The sequence below is a fragment of the Chiloscyllium plagiosum genome, unplaced genomic scaffold, assembly GCF_037043375.1.
Source record: "Chiloscyllium plagiosum isolate Xiang-an unplaced genomic scaffold, Cpla_swu_hap1 HiC_scaffold_7, whole genome shotgun sequence".
Classification (NCBI taxonomy): Eukaryota; Metazoa; Chordata; class Chondrichthyes; order Orectolobiformes; family Hemiscylliidae; genus Chiloscyllium; species Chiloscyllium plagiosum.
This window is the reverse complement of record NW_028270145.1, coordinates 87,764,917-87,780,183: the sequence shown is the minus strand read 5'-3', so window position 1 is coordinate 87,780,183 and position 15,267 is coordinate 87,764,917. Positions and strand designations below refer to the sequence as shown.

General features: G+C 38.5%; 1 protein-coding gene across 2 annotated transcripts in view; it reads left to right on the top strand.

The window, feature by feature from the left end:
- The window catches only part of qtman (queuosine-tRNA mannosyltransferase), a 379,156-nt gene extending 371,683 nt beyond the window's left edge, over positions 1–7,473 (top strand). The window contains exon 10 of one of the 2 annotated variants that reach the window (XM_087989232.1): positions 7,191–7,473. In XM_087989232.1, coding sequence (XP_087845358.1) covers positions 7,191–7,217 — 27 coding nt within the window. In that variant the 3' untranslated portion in view covers positions 7,218–7,473. Of the gene's footprint in view, positions 1–5,758; positions 5,954–7,190 lie in introns of those variants that run through there. The other variant, XM_043694107.2, reaches the window with a different exon arrangement.
- The last annotated feature ends 7,794 nt before the right edge of the window (positions 7,474–15,267 follow it).

Genomic DNA, 15,267 nt, shown 5'->3' with positions numbered 1-15,267 from the left:
TGTTTTCAGGGCATTCAACGTTTTCATATTGTATGGAGAAAAATGAATTGACGGAGAACTGGTTCAAGGCTGATGGGAACCTTAGGAAGAAGCTGAAATGGAGGATTCACGCAGCACTTCTGCTGAAGATGTTTCTCAATGGTTTTTACACTGGCAACCTGAATTTTACCATCACTATATGTTCATGGATCCTCCTCCCCATACTCATTAGTTAATCATCCACTAACATTCACAACTGCATGTAGCAGGGTAGCAGAACATTCACCTGAACTAATGGCTGTGAAATTCTTCGTTCAGTCCATGTCTATCACAGAATACATGTGTGCAGTTTGGAGTATCACAATGCCACCGAAACATGGGTGAAGAGAGTGTACAGGGTTAAAGACAGTCTTGTTTTCTCCTGGGTTGCTGTGTAACAGGGGTTCCTGTGAGATACTTGTCAATTCCAGGAAGCTCCCAAACAATCCGGGAAGACAAGCAACTGAAAGTGCCATTTATACTCATATGCTGAATGTCATCAATCAATATATATCTTGAATGTCGAGCATGACCAGTAGCACATTTCCCTTCGTATACAGGTTCCTAACATAATGATATGCTGAGGGAAACTCCTAGCGTTTTTACCCATCATCTTTCATATGTGAATGCCACTAAGTTCCCAGACTAGAAAAGGAATATCAGTTTTCTTGAGATAAACATTGAATGAGGATTTGACTTTGTTAGTGATTACACCTGTCTAATCTGATCTGAATCAGATTGATGCACAGATGGCTTTAGACTGGCATCAGGCACTGAAATTTTGTAATCCCAGCTTTTGATGGAAGAAGATCAGACAGTGCCATTCAGGTTGAGAGCTACACAGTGTTCATCTGTATATTAACAACAGATTTTTTTTAACTGCAGTGTAGCCAAATATGAGACATTGTTATATAATGTTCAGAGATGTTTTTGTTAATTTGGCTTTACTTTTGTCTGTTTAATAATATTTCTTTAAGTGTTATCTTGCTTTTGGAGACTTTTGTACTTTGACAGTAATAGTTTCAGTTTTGTTACTTTGCAAGCAAGGGTTGAACATTGTTCAGAATAAAATTCACATAAAATGCTCCAGTGTTACCAGTTATTCTGTCTATTTCTGCTGTTTGAGATTAGCAAGGCCTCTGTCCACAATACTGTGAAATCAGCTGGTGGCAGGGGGAGAAAGCCTAAATTGCAATCCAGTGATTAATCCTTCCTAATATTCTTGTCTTGTTTCTGTCAGATAGGTCTTACTCCTTCTTGGTACTCTGACTAAGTACCCAACTCGAGAGTTGTAATCTGCTGTCGGGAAGAGATCTTTGAGTGTAACTATTCAACTAAGGGATTTCCAAAATTAAGTTTCAAATTTCCCAAAATTGTGCATTGCTGAATAACTCATTGTGCATTGGGGTTCCAATCTTATCGCCAAGAAAGGTTCACCTTAGATTACATTTAAATCAGAAATCCTGAGCATCGGGTACAACGACAGGCATTTCAGATACTAATCCATGGTTTTCCATCTCTGTAATATGAATGCACAGCATGATTTCATACTCTATTGTGGAATGCAGAACATGAAAATGGAGAAATTGTTCTGCTCTGAAGCACTGAGGAAACCAGAAAAATTAATCCCTGTTGTCACAGATTCTGGTAATAAGACAGGTGATTGAGTGATTAAGTAATTCAGCTGGCATCTTCATTAGTGTACCCAAATCTTGCAATCAGTTTTATTAAAGAAAGCACGATGCATGCAAAAATCCTGATTTACATAAGTTTATATTGCATAATGTGGAAGAATATTATTTTTAATAGGTTAAACTGCAGGATACTGTACAATGTGCTTAAGTTAGAATTTCTCTCATCAGCTATAGATATGTTGTAAATCTGCAGTAATAAAGTCCTATGTTTTTTTAAAAATTCCCTTCTGTGATTGTCGCGCTTCACTATTCTTGGCATTTTTTTACCACAGAAACTTGCAAGGGAATTAAAATAAAACAGTGCCTCATGAAGTCTAGCACAATAAAATATCACCATAGTTTCTGTCATGATCTGCTTTATCATGTTTGCTGACAGCTCAGAAATGTCTATATCCATCAGTAGCAAAATTGCAGCTCACACTGGAAAGAAAAAGTCAAAATAGAAACAAAGCTGCTGCTGAGATGAAACTTCTCTTTGACTTCATTGCGTCACATAGCTTGCAGAAGTAGCGCATAGCTGATAATGGTAAAATTCAATGACTTAAGATATAAGATAAAATGTATCTTATAAATATAGTTGTTTCAAAGCAATGGTTCAGTTTGGTATGGGCTGGGGGCTTGTTGGTCAGGGAGCTTGCACAACCTGAATCTTCCCTCTCACAAAATAATTTTCTCTTTGTACTTTTTCCTAGATGTTTGACTTAGCCATCTCTAGAAATTAATGTAATAAACATAATTTTATATATCTATTTCATGGCTAAATTAGTGTGCCTGATCATTATACATTATTGCAAAAGAGCAATAAATGTCAGCCATTAGTTTGCACAGAGCTTCCCAACCTGAGAGTTAGGACACAAGTAGAGTTTTGAGCTGAAATCCTGAGGTTGCAAGCACCAAATGGGCATTGGCTGACCACTGACACAATCATCCACCATCACCCCCGCGCTCTGTCACTCTCCACAGGGTCGAAACAGTTCTCCAGCCGGAAAACAGGCTCACAGTGAAAAGATGTTTGGAAAGCACTGGTTTAGTTTGATATCACTGTTGTCTGTAATTCAGAAAGTTGTGGGTTTTACAGCCAGTTCAGGACTTGAGTGCAAAAAGGTCAAGACTTGTCATTGCATTGCAGGACTGAAGAAGCATGCAATGTCAGTGATGCTGTCTTTCAGGTGATACAAAGCCTGTCTGCTCTCCCAGGTGGAGAGGGTCTCATTCCACTATTTTGAAGAGGAGCAAAGGGAGTTATCCCCAATGTCTTGGCCAAAATTTATCACTAAATCAGCATAAAAGAAAGAACCACCCCGTCGTCATCATCTTGCTCCCTGTGGGAGCTTCCTGTATATAAATTGGCTACCATATCACCAACATTACAATGGCAACTACACCATAAAAGTACTTGATTAGCTGTAAAGTGCTTTGGGATGTCCTTAGATGTGACAGGTACTATATAAATGAAAATAATTCTTTTAAGGCTGCAATTAGTTTATATAACCAGTAATTAAATACTGCAATTGTAACAAATAAAACAAGTTTGGCAGATTGGCTCACAAATCTCAGAACATTTGATATGGTTTATTAGTTGGTAGATGATTTTGAGATTTTTACATTTGTAGTTCATATTTGAATGTGGGGATATTTGTTTTTATCTATGTTAGTTTATGAAGATCTAACACCTTTTAATGTAGAGGAGGCAAGATATATTTTTGACAACATGGCAAGCATTGTTTGCTGCACTCCTTCATGTCTACAATGTTTTAATTTTGATATCTTGAAGGGGTGGGCAACTAAAGTAGTTTTACTATAGTTCAGTAATCTTGTTCATACGGACTCTACCAGAATGAAACGCCATGAGATACTGAAATACAGAAAGTTACATTTCTGGTTTTGTATGGACATGATTAAGTGATTCTCATTAAATCACAGATTTTATTTTTAAAATAACAACTCCCTGAAATGTAAATCAGTTTAAGAAATATAATAAATAGAGTGAGATGCTATATAATTTCTCCTTTTGATTTAAAGATTTCAATGTGTTATACATCATTTCAATCCAAGGAAATTGACATTTTCCCAGGGCTGTCAGTCATCTCTCCTTTGGTTTGACTCCTGGTAGCTACCTAAGAATACACTGGGACTGATTTCCTCTCTGTTTCCTTCTGTAAAGTGTTTATGTTCTTTGCCTCTTCCTTAAAGCCTCAGCATAATGTATGTAACTGTCTGAGGATGGAGTGATGCGTGAGTGGGGATGAAGGGCAGAAAAATTGTCACGATAGTGTACTGCTGTTTAAATTTACAGTGCCAAGTTGAAGTGCCATTCTTCACTGCTATTCCATTCAACTGTTTTGCTTTGTGAAAATCCAAAAACCCATTTGCGCTGTTTGCCTTCGTCAGTGTACTCCTTGAAGTGAAATACTTGGAATTCAGTGCTTGTGCATGAGTACAAGGGGAAAATAAAAAATAACCTGCTCTGCTGCTTTATGATTTTCATTTTATCTGACGTAAGAATAGAAGTTGTTATTGAGGATTCTGTGTCTGAAACATTTACCTTTTCTCAATCCGCTCCTGTCTGACCTATTGGTCATTCTCAGTATTCAGAATTCGTGGTAACTGGTTTCTCAAGGAAAGAGGAAATATTGATAGTTAAACTCTCCTTTTTAAAACACCACCTTTTTGAAACACCAAACTCTGCAAATACTTTGTTAAAGCACAACAGTTTCTGTTGGAGGAGGAGGCACACTCCCATAAGGCACTGTGCCATTGAACAGGTCTCATCTCTGAGTTAAACAGATTTCAATGCAAGCCTTCAACTCGGAGAACACATTTTGATGTACAAATCTAAATAGCTTCTCAGTTACGATGGCTTCTGAAATGACTTTCTGCAACTAGTGTGCACAGATAAACTGATTCATATCTATTTGAACCAGATTTGAACTCCAAAGCATTATATTCCAAATGAATTGTGTGATTTGCACACTTTAAAATTCCATGGTTCTGAACATTTTAGGCAATGTTTTAAACTCTTAGCTTTCTTTTTTTCTAGGATTGCTTGCTACATTGCCTTTGTTTGGAACGTTCTTCTTTTTCTCCCTCTTATTTTGTTTTAAGAGGCTTTCTGTACTAATTGAAATAAATCCCCAATCAGTGTGACCTTTTAGAGGTAACTATGGAGCTATTGCTTTATTCCTAATGCACTTTATTGAGGTCCTTTATGTTTTGTGTAGTTCTACCACCTAAAACGCAATTAATTGACTTCTGCCAGCTGTCAGTTACCATTTATTATCAATTAGTTCATCAAATTGATTAGCTGGCTTGGCCAAAATACGTAAAATGCACTTCTTTTCATTATAACTTTATTTACATGGGAGGAAGAACCATGATTAATTGATGTGATGGTGAAAAAAAAGCTTATGTGAACATTTAAAAAGAAGGTTTTCTAAGTAGGCATACTGTGCTCTTACAGTGATTGGGGTGGTGCAGGATATGTTGAAAGGCCTCCCCCTGTTGATGTGTGCGATATCTTTAGATACTGCACATCTGGCTTAACATGTTCAATTTAGGTCCTGAGACCTTAATGATCACTTACTTTATCTTGATGAGGTTTACTGTTAGTTAAGGATTAATTTCTGTTTAGATACATTTTGCATTAATTCTCTTGATGCTGTTAATATTACTTGCAGTTTTAATGTTACTGATCATGTGTACTAAATATGTTTACTGTACACAAAGTAAATATGCAACATACTTGGGTTGATTGCCATTTAATCTTATGCCATATTCTTTGAAGCATGCTCAAACAAATACAACCATAACCAGGGATGGTTTAAAAGTTATATTTATGTAAATGCTGTGCGGTACTAATCTCTTTAGTACAATTTATTGCCTATCCCAATCTGTTGAGTGTTTTCAAATATGTTTTCCATGCTGTTAAATTTCTTATAGCACAAATCCTATGTGACACTAATTTTGTTTCCATGTTTTACTTTATTGTCTTCCACTGGATGTTTCCCACCATCCACTCCTTGTCCCTGTCATTGTTGGGAACCCAGGGGAAAAAGCTAGTAGCGTCAATGGATGAGACAAGTGAAATAGATGGCCCTGAAAATGTGGAAGTTTAACATCTTCAGCATTTGGCATTCAAGCAATTAATTTTATTGGTCCCGGTGAACTGAACATAGACATACAAGTGGAGGAAGAACAGTTTCGCAAAGAGTTAAGAGACGTCAACACACCTTTGCTCTATTTCCACTACTCCACAGGTTGCAATATGAAATAAAAATACTTTCTTTCTAGTTTCCAAGGAGACCAGTTCAATGCCTAGTTGATTTTATGGCTGATTTGCAATGCAGTGTGATACCAGAAGTTTCAATTCCCACACTGGCTGAGGTTACCGTGACAGACTCTCCTTCACAACCTTTCCCCTTGCCTGAGGTGTGGTGACCGTTAGGTTAAATGACCACCAGTTGTCTCCCTCTCTCGAATGAAAGAGCAGCCTTATGATCTGGTAGGTGACTTTACATTTAGGTTCATATTAGTTTTTGAACAAAAGATCTATTAACAAGGTTCATTAATCATTTGTTTTCAAAACAAAGTTTATTCAATATTTGGTTAACATGCACAGTTAATAATATAGAAGTGTAAACTCTTATCCCTATATCTCGAAGAATGAAGCATGCAGAGATTGTGTGCAGCGTACAAAACCCTGGTTAGACCCCACTTGGAATACTGTGAGCAAACCTGGCTTCCAATCCTCCAAACCTTAGGAAAGATACATTGGCCTTGGAGGGTATAGAACATAGGTTTACAAGAATGATATCTGGGACTTCAGGGGATACATTATGAGGAGACATTATGTAAATTAGGCTTGTTTTCTCTAGAATTTTGAAGATTAAAGAGTGACTGATTGACGTCTTTGAGATATTAACAGGAAACGACAGGATAGATAAAGATAACTATTTCCACTCATTGAGAATTCTAGAACTAGGGAGTATAGTTAGAGAATTAGGGCCAGAATGCTCAGTAGAGATCTTAAGAAGCACTTCTATACACAAAGCAACTCTCTTCCTCAAAGGGCAGTTGATGTGAGAACAGTTGTTAGTTTTAAATCTGAGATTTTTATTTGCTGTGTAGGGGTATAAAGGGGTATGGGTCAAAGGCAGATAAATACAGTTAGACCACGGATCAGCCATGATCTCATTTAATGACAGAACAGGCTCAAGGGACTGAATGGCCTACTCCTGTTTCTACCTTTATAAATGTGCTGTATTCTTAAAACACATACACAGAATCACACCCTCTTAAAGAAAAGAGTGTAAAAAAATCATATTTCTTTGGAATATTCTTGAGGGATCAAAGATAAAGTTCAGAATGTTCCTGAGAATGATGCTGTCATGTTCTTGCATCTGTGTCAAGTCACTAATTGCATATTCAATGTTAGTTCGGCACACAGATGATATTGAGTTTCTTTTTATTCATTCACAGGATGTGACCATGCCAGAGCACAGTTGAGAGTCAACCATATTGCCAAGGGTCTGGAGTCACATATAGGTCAGACTGGGTAACGATGGCAAGTTTCTTCTCTGAAGGACATTAGTAAACCAGTTTTTTTTTTCCCTATGACAATCAGCAATGGTTTCATGCTCTTCATTAGACTCTTAATTCCAGGTTTTTAAATGTCATTCTAGAGTGCTATTCTAGACACTCATAAGTACATACACTTGAGTGTATAGTTCATAAGTCACATGGAATAAAATAACAATTATCCACACAAAGTGTGAATTATGCCATAAAGCTTCATGTTTGCTTTGTAAAAGAGTTTTATTGCAGTGTTTGATTCTACATGAAGTAATTAGCTAGATTTACTGTCTGATCAGGTTGCAGAAAATCTGGAAAGGATGTTTCAGAACTGCCACCATGTATGAAAGCTTCAACACTGAATAACACAAGATTGTAATGAGAGTAAAAATATAGTTAAGGATGGTTTTAATTACTTTCTAAACCACATGCTAACCTGCAATCCTTGATGCCCTTGATTCTAGTAATACATTTACTGTAACTCATCCTGATTTATTTTCCCTCGTGCTCCCACCTTCATTCCCTTAAGTTCATGGGATACAGATTTAAATCTTTATGGTGCACCCATGGCACTTCACAGAAGCATTATAAAACAAAATATGATATAAATCTACCTAATGAGAAAGTGAGGACTGCAGATGTCGAAAGTGGAGAGTCAGAGCTGGAAAAAGCACAGCAGATCAGGCATCATCCGAGGAGCAGAAGAGTGGGCGTTTCGGGCATATTCATCATTCCTAATGAAGGGCTTATCCCCGAAATGTCGACTCTCCTGCTCCTCGGATCCTGCTGTGCTTTTCCAGCGCCACACTTTTTGACAACAAATATTCCGAAGGAAATGTTAGTTCAGATGACTGAAAGCTTGGTCAAAGAGGTAATGTTTAAGGAAGTGAAGAGAAAAGAAAAACAAAGAAATGAAGAGAAGAAAGAAGAGGCAGAAAAGTGAAGAGGTGTAATGAAGACATTTCAGAGTTTAAGACTTGGGTATCTGAAAACGCAATCTCCAGTGCTGTAATAATTTAAACCAGGGATGTCAAAGAAGCCAGAATTGGAGAAGTGTATGTATCCCGAAAGAGTTAGCTGCTGGAGGAGAGGATAGGATTTGGACAGATTTGAAAACAAGGATAAGAATATTAAAAATAAGACATTTTGAAACTAAATCAATTTTAAGACAGCAAGCATAAAGTGATAAGTGAACAGGATTTGCTGTGAGCTAAGATATGGGCATGAGTTTTGGATGACACATGGTTTGACACAGTGTGGGAAACCAGCCAAACTATTGGAGTTGTCAAGTATTAGGGGAACAAAGATTAGTATGAGGATTTCAGCCAAGACAGAATTTATATCAAATGACTTACATGGTGAAAGACCGCAGAAAGCTACCGCATAGGTGGATTTGGGAGTTCTTGTCCATAAAACACAACAAAGCCAGCATACGATACAGCAGGTAAAAGGGAAGGCAAATGAAATGTTGGCCTTAATTTCAAAGGGAATCAAGTTTTAATGCTACGATATTATTGGTAAGACAGATGAGCTAAGGGTTGACATGTGGACTTGTGATGTCATCGCAGAAATGTGATTGATGGACGGGCCAGAAGAGCAACTCAACATTCTGGGGTAAAGGATCTCCAAACAAGAGTGTGGTGCTGGAAAAGACAATAGGTCAGGCAGTATCCGAGAAGCAAGTGAATCAACATTTTGGGCATAAGCCCTTCACCAAGAACGGGCTAATGCCCGAATCATCGATACTTCTCCTCGGATGCTGCCTGACCTACTGTGCTTTTCCAGCACCACACTCTTGACACTGATCTCCAGCATCTGCAGTTCTCACTTTCTCCAAGTGTAGGATCTCCAGGCAAGACATGAGAGAGTGTAAAAGTGGAGGTGGTGACACATTATTAATTAAACAATCAGTTATTGTTGGACAGAAGGACAAAATCATGGAAGAGTCTTCAAATGAGGCTTTGTGGATAGAGCTTAGGAATAAAAAGGGGACAGTCACAGTGCTAGGAGGGTGTTATATTTCCCCAAGTGGTTGGCAGGCAATGAAGGAACAGATATATGGACAGTTCACTAAGGTGTATAAAAATGCTTATAGGGCAGTAAAATGAGGGGATTTTAAATTCTCCAACATTAATTGAGTAAAGTCTTTCGATGGGGCAGATTTCTTGAAAATGTATTCAGGAGGGGCTTTTAATTCAACAAGAAGAAGCTCCAACAAGAAACATTCCAGTGCCGCATCTAATTCTGGGGAATCAAGCTGGACAGATATTTGAGGTGACAGTGGGAGAGCATTCTGCTGATAGAGACAATAACACTGTACATTTAGAGAATGGTTTTGAAAAACGTATCAACCATGATTAAATGGCAGAGCAGACACGATGAGCCAAATGGCCTAGTTCTGCTCCTTATGGTCTTACGTTTTAAGTTTGTTATTGAAAAGGAAAAAGATGGTTTGCAAATAAAAGGTTTTGGTCTGGGGAATGTCAGATTTTATTAAAATAAAGCAATATCTGGCCAAAGTGGACTGGGAACAGATACTTCTGGGTAATTCTATAGCAGAAGAGTGGGAGGAGGTGTTCCAAATGGAATTGGTGGGAATGCAGGCCCAATTTTTTGTGTGAAATACAGCAGCAACAAGCCCAGAGAACCCTGGATGTTAAGGAATATTCAGGATTGAATAGAAAGGGGAGAAAAAAAAGGTACAAATCAACAGAGCCCTTGTGGTGTAGAGAAAGTGCAGGGGGTAATTTAAAACAGTTAAGAGAATAAAGAAGGGGCATGAAAAAAAACTCTGGTTGGTAAGATTAGAGAGAATCCCAAGATACTTTCTAAGTATATCAAGGGGAGTTAAGTAATTAGGAAAAGAGTGGAGACCATTAAGGACCTAAGGGGAAATCTGTACGTAGAGCCAGAGCATATTGATAGGGTGTTAAATGAGTGTTTCATCTCTGTCAAGTTTGGAGAAGGAGGGCGTTGATACAGAATTTTGGAAGAGAGACTGTGAGTTTCTTGAGCAGGCTGACATAGGGAATGAGGAGGTATTGGAGAGCTTAACAGTGTACAAATCCCCAGGTCCTGATGAGTTGTATCCCAGGCTACTGTGAGTGACATGAAAGAAAATTATATGTGCTCTGACCCAAATTTTTAATTCTTCTCAGGCTCCAAGGTACAAGAGGGCTGGAGGATAGCTAATGTGGTTCCCCTTTTCCAGGAGGTAGTAGGTATAAACCGAGGAATTTCAGATCAGTGATTCTCATATTAATGGTAGAGAAACTATCGGAAAAAATTCTGAAACTGAGAACAAACCTCCATTTGGAGAGGAAGATTTGATCAGGGACAGTCAGTATGGCTTTGTTAGAGGAGTGTCACACTTAACAAATTTGATTGAACTTTTCAAGGAGATGACCAGGTGTGTAGATAAGGGTGGTAGTGTATTTGGATTTCGACAAAGCCTTTGGAAAGGTTTCCCCACATGGGAGCCTGATAAAGGAGGTAAAGGCACATGGGATCCCATAACTTGGCAAGTTGGATCCAAAGTTGGCTGTGTGGTAGGAGACAGAGGCGGTGTTAGAAGGCTGTTGTGTGATTGGAATCCGGTGTTCAGTGATATACCACAGGGATCAGTGCTGGGCCCCTTATTGTTTGTGATATACATAAATGGTACAGAAGAAAATATGGGGGAAGATGGTAGGTAAATTAATGAATTACATGAAGATTGGCCAGATGGTTGACAGTGAGGAAAAAGGTCTTAGGTTTCTGGATATAGATGGATTGGCCAGATGGGCAGATAAAATTTAATCCTGATAAGTGTGATATGCACTGATATGCACTTTGGAAAGGAATAACAAGCCAAGGGATGACTCAATGAATGGCAGGACACTAGCAAGCTCAAAGAAAACAAAGGCATCTTAGGATATTTGTCCCCAGATCCCTGAACGTTGCAGGACAGGTTAATAGGAGAGTTAAGAAGGCACTAGGACATTTCCCTTTGTAAGTGGTTACACAGATTATAAGAGCAGTGAGGCTATGTTGGTGTTATTCAGGACTTTGTTTAGAGCACAGCTGGAGTACTGTGTACAGTTCTGGTCACCACACTATAGGAAGGATGTAAATGCATTTGGGTGTAAAGGGGAAGATGCACGGAGATTCACCAAGATGTTCATTTGTTCATTGACAGCTGAAAATCCATTCTAAATTCACTTGTTCTTGTTTTACATAACATGTCAGATAGTTAGATTAATGTTCTTGGATGAAATTTCAGATACCAATTGTTTTTATTGACAGGAATTAAACATAATCAAATGTGTATGTAAACAGAAATGATATCAACTTGTTGACTGTTGACTGGAAATACAAGCAAAATTTGCCTTTACATACTACCTTCATTGTAGAAAATATCTCAAGGCAATTCACTAAAGCACAACCAGGCAAAAATGAATAGCTAAAAGGTGATGTTCAAGGGTGACTTAGAGTTTTGTGAAAAGTCTGGCCTTGAGAGCAATCAAATGCCAGGGGAGATGCTCTGGTAAGAATTAATAAGTAAAAGTGGAGCCATGCAACGAAATCCTATTAAGCTACACAATGCAAATGAAACTTTGGAAGAGAATGGTGGATTTGAGGAAATCACAGTCAAAGTCAAAGAGCATGTCACTTGTTACTTTGAATAAAGTTGCTGCTCTGCTGTGGCTGAAGCAGAACCTGCCGAGAGATTCAAACATAAAGTCATGGGAAAGCTGGACATGGATTAGGGAGGTGCAAATACATTCAGGACTCTGGACTGGAAGTAGAGGTCGGAGTACAGAATCTTGCATTGGGAGGAAACTAAGTTCAGAGTGAGGTTTTTGCAGAGGGGTCATGACACCGGTTCATAAAAAGTAGAAGTACGTTGGGTGGCGAGAGGCACAAGGAAGGTGTCAAAAGTGGACTTATTGGTGATCAAGGCAATGAAAGCAGAACAGAGATAATGGACAAGAGTATGTAGGTGAGCTTATATGGATGGTGGATAGGAAGGCAGGAACAAGTGTCAGATAAGTTAAGGTAGTGATTGAAATAATGAAGGATTAGGAGTACCTCAGTGCAGGCATTGACAGACGAGAAGAGGAAGGATGTCTCGGGCACAATCTTGGAGCAGCGTTTGGGGGGATTGCAGAGAATGACGATTTTAAATGAAGTAAGTAGACGATGAGGTTCTGGAAGAAATAGCAGAAGAAATATTGAGGTGAGATTTAATGACAAGCTCACCACTACCACAAAAGTGATTTGAACAGGCAAATGTTACCAAGCACAACCAAGCTGAGGGGCTCCAGTATGAGACAAGATGTTACTCCTCCACATTGTGCCTCGTTCCTTTCAAAGATCTGATGTTACTGCATTCACTCACAATAAGGATATGGTGAAACTGGCCTTATTTATGAGTGAAAGCACTCTTTAGGGAAATGCAGTGATGGATGATTTTCACTCTTTATAAGGCAGAGCTCAGGAAGCAGTGACATGAATGGATTAAAAGGGAGCATCGTGAGATCACATCTCCTCAAACCAGCCCGTGAGCGTGATAGTCAGTAAGACAGGACAATGTGTGTTTACAGCTGATAAGGAGTCAGAGGATTGGAACCTCAATTTGCCTTATGGATCATCCCAAGACTAGCATGGCAGGTAACAGAGGGCTTGTTCGAGGTCAAGCTCTGAGATGCCAGCAGGAGAACAGAAAGGTAGATGAGTAGGGATATATTAAGGTAAGAATTTAGAGAGGCAAATTATCCAATGTGGGAGAAATAAAAGAGGTCCAATTGTCAGATAGGAAGGAAAGGAAACAGGGGACAAAATCCAACAGAGACAAAGAACACACAAAATGAAGATTGAAGATGAATAGACAGGGAGATTTGAAAATGAGTTGCCAAATGGTTCAGGTTGGGGTTGTCTTTGCACAACGAATATACAAATGAATACAATAGGAATACAGATTGGATTGATATGGCAGAGGAACAGCTCACAAAAGACAACAATAAGCAGTAAAAATAAGAGTCAGGGTCTTAATGGGATAAAATGATCTTGTAATGAGTCAGGTTGGAGCATAGATGAACAAGAGTTTAAATTTGGAGGCGATTTTGGAGAGGGAGTGAGTCTATGAGGTGACAGATAGTTGCCAGTGGATACAATGTTGGAGAAGAAATCATTTGCTATATTATGTTACATGAACTCTGACCTATTAACTGTCACTCAGTCCAGGTCCCATGTGTTATGTTAGTTTAACAAGATTAACTCACAAAGCGCTATTGCCTGACCTGAAATGACATTCCTACACCACCTTGCTAAAGTTCCTCCAAAACGTATGCCCTTTTATTTGGACAAGCTTGCGTAAAAACTCCTAACTCTTTATGAGGTTTCAACTGCTTTGGATTTCTTTGTATTATGTAAACTGAATATCTAACATCATTTTGTCTGTAATCATCAGGTAAATGTTTATTACTCAACACTGAACAAATCGTGATTAGTTAAAGTAATGTTTTAGAGAGTTAAACAGTAAACAACCAACCTCACACATTATATGTCATTGTGATAAATGGTTCCTTTGCAACACCTGAGAGGAAACCATTTTTTCATTTTATTTACATAGCCAGGAGCATGGCGAGGACAGCCATTTGGGAGCTATGTACTTCCATATCATTTATTCAGCAAGATGCCCTGAACTGACAACTTGGAGTACCAAATCCCCACACTCACAGATTTAAGGGGCTGGCAAGATATCTTTCACTCTCATGCTCCTGCCTCTCTGTCCTATGTTAGCCTCTGAGAATGTTCCACGCTATAGCAGACAATGACAGAAGGTTCCAGAGTAAACTGGATGCAAAAGTGAGCCTACATCCAGACAGAAGGATGATCAGATAATATCTTTACCATTTTTCAATAAGCAATGAGTTTAGGAAATCAGATGTTCATGTATGGCATGCTGCAAAATGTTCACTGACATAGATATATGAAATAAACCACATCTCAAGTGGCACCTCATTCCTGTAGAACATATCTCAATTGACCTTCTAATGAGAGAAGAATGACACATGCTACTTTAGGCAGCTGAAACATGGGGCAATTTTCTTTGCTGCAATTTTCATCATTTATTTGCACATCAAGCATTTGAAGGTACAGTGAGAAATATGATGTCCGATAGGCCAATGTGAAATGATGAGCTAAATATCGGGCTTCGATCTCTAGGTAATAATTTGACAGAATAATTAGCCACTCATTGTGGAACCCACCCAATTATTATTCCATTGTTCGCGGGGTGTCTTCTGCAAAAGTTAAACAATCTGTTCAACCACCTTGCCACGCAAGTCACGCAGACAAAATTTCACCCTAATATCTCTGGTAAAACCTAGAACAGGTAGCAGTGAGTTTAACTATGAGTTATTTTCTGTCTCTTGAGCAGAGGCCAAACAGGTTCCATTTTGTACATTGTATGAGCTAAGATCTATTCCACCTACACTCCATATATCATTCCACCTATGCAATGTGCAAACTGGTAGAGGAAATATGCCAAATAAAAACTGCCTTCCCAGATAATGCCGTGGAAGTTACAATATGAGGAAAGGGAAATAAGCTCTGTCAACTAAAATGGTAACAATACCAGGCAAAGAGTCTAACAAGCATGGATACAGTCATTCAGCAGGTCACTAAGGTATTAACACTGATAGTAATTGGAAAGATTAACAGAAGAAAATGTATGATTTTGAAGGAAATTATTAAGATAAACAAGAAGGTGCAATGTTGATTACACTGCTATGTGACTGACTGTCAATCGTTTTGCATTACAATCTTGAGTATGAATGCAAATATCTTACATTAGTACAAATATCTATTCAAGGAGGTTGCAGGTGCCAGCTGCCTTTGAATTGATTTGCAGATTATTGTCAACTTGTACTTAGCTAGTAGCCTGCTGTAAATGGATCATAAAAGCGAGGTAATGAGGATATTTTATAACTATTATGAT